At 57.8% G+C, this 1,778-nt stretch overlaps 1 protein-coding gene across 1 annotated transcript in view; it reads right to left on the reverse strand.

Moving 5' to 3' along the window:
- Positions 1-43: 43 nt before the first annotated feature.
- LOC109925832 (histone-lysine N-methyltransferase SETDB1-like) overlaps positions 44-1,778 on the reverse strand; it is a 32,390-nt gene continuing 30,655 nt past the window's right edge. Inside the window, exons 15-16 of the mRNA XM_048620344.1 lie at positions 1,274-1,479; positions 44-136 (exon numbers count right to left, since the gene is read on the reverse strand). Coding sequence (XP_048476301.1) covers positions 44-136; positions 1,274-1,479 — 299 coding nt within the window. The remainder of the gene's footprint in view (positions 137-1,273; positions 1,480-1,778) is intronic.

Below are 1,778 nucleotides of genomic sequence, written 5' to 3' on the forward strand. Positions count from 1 at the left end.
GGGGGGGGGGGGGGGGGGGGGGGGGGGGCGAGCAGACGTGTACTCACTTGCTGGCGAAGAAGGCCACCCAGGGGAAGCGCAGGTCGTGTGTGTCCACGAAGACGTTCTGTACAAACAGGTTCGGGCTACAGCTGTGCTGTGGGGGGGGGTCAGAAACAGTGTTTAATCAGACCGAGTGCGAGACAGGCAGGCTCTGACTGTACTCCTCCGCCCCACACTCCCCCTCCCACAGGGACGTACACCCCCCCAGCCACTCCCCGCATTGCCCCATTCGGGCCCATATTCTCCCTCTCTCTCTCTGGTGGGTCTTGTAACCTTTCCAAATAAATCCAACTAACCTCACTGTTGTAGACCACTCCTCTCGGTTAGGCCAGGTTCAATTTCAACCGGCGTCCTGAGGAGGACCGGGTTGGGATTTGTGGGGTGGGGGGGAATGCTGGTGGTGGTTGTCAGGATTCCAGTACCCGGGGCCTACGAAGGGGCCCCCACCACAAGAAAAAGTAGCAGGAGTGGGCCATCTGACCTGCCCCAGCATTCAGTAAAATCACGGCTGGTCTTTTTCCAGGATTCAGCTCCATTTAGCTGCTCGCTCACTGTAACCCTTAATTCCTTTATTCTTCACCATTGCATTAAAAACACTCAACCACAGTCTCAGTGGGCAGGGAATTCCACACATTCACAACCCTTTGGGTGAAGATGATCCGATCCTCCTCAACTCAGTCCTAAATCCGCTCCCCCGTTATTTTGAGGCTGTGCCCCCTCGTTCTAGTCTCACCCACCAGTGGGAACACCCTCCCTGCTTCTCCATCTTAAATATTCCCTTCGTAATTTCATACGTTTCTAGAAGATCCCCTCACATTCCTCAAAACTCCAATGAGTACAGTCCTGGTTGACTCCAATCTCTCCTCATCAGCCAACCCTCTCGACTCCAGGAACCAACCCAGTGAACCAACTCTGCAGCCCCTCCAGTGCCAGTCCACCCTTTCTCGAAACTGTACTCTGGGCCGGGGGAGCTCAAACACAAGGTAACGACCATCCCTCCCCTTTCGCTTGGTCTAGAGGTGAAAATGCAAAACTGTAACAAAGTCTGCATCAGGACTCTTTGCAAGAATACCAAAACCGAGGGGTAATGAGAGGGCAGGAGTGCGCTGGTGGGTTGGTAAACGGGCATGTCCCTCAGAGTGCCAGCTGGTGGAAGGTGGTTTTAGCTCATTGATACGTAGCAGACCCTTCTTCCCGCCCCCACCCCGCCCCCCCCCCAAGCCTCACTTACATTGAGATAGCGGCCCAGGTTGCCCTCCAGCTTGGCATCAATGATGTAGCAGGACTCCTCACCATCGTAGAACTGCCTGGTGCTCCTGTGCCCGCTCCCGCCTTCGCCCTTCTCCATGTTGCTGGCCTTGACGGCGATGCCGTGGGTGGATTTCAGTGCAAAGCCCCGGGTCGACTTCACTGCCACCTGCCTCTTGTTGATGCTGTCTGGGGGCACCGAGGGAGCAAACAGCACAGAGGGCATGGGTCAGGGCATGGAGGGTAAGCGGTCTTCCTGCACCTCTACCCCCCTCCACCCCACCTACACCCCCCCCCTATCCCCCTCCCCCCCCCCCCCCCCCCCCCCCTCCCTACCCCTCCCACCTCCTCCACACCCCCTCCTTATCCCTATCACCGCCTCCACCCCCCCACACCCTCTCCCTATCACCCTCGCCACACCACCCACCCCTATCTCTGTCACCCTCTCCACCCCACCCCACACCCCCTCCCTATCTCTGTCACCTTCT

The sequence above is a fragment of the Rhincodon typus genome, chromosome 46 (assembly GCF_021869965.1).
Source record: "Rhincodon typus isolate 14 chromosome 46, sRhiTyp1.1, whole genome shotgun sequence".
NCBI classification, from domain to species: domain Eukaryota; kingdom Metazoa; phylum Chordata; class Chondrichthyes; order Orectolobiformes; family Rhincodontidae; genus Rhincodon; species Rhincodon typus.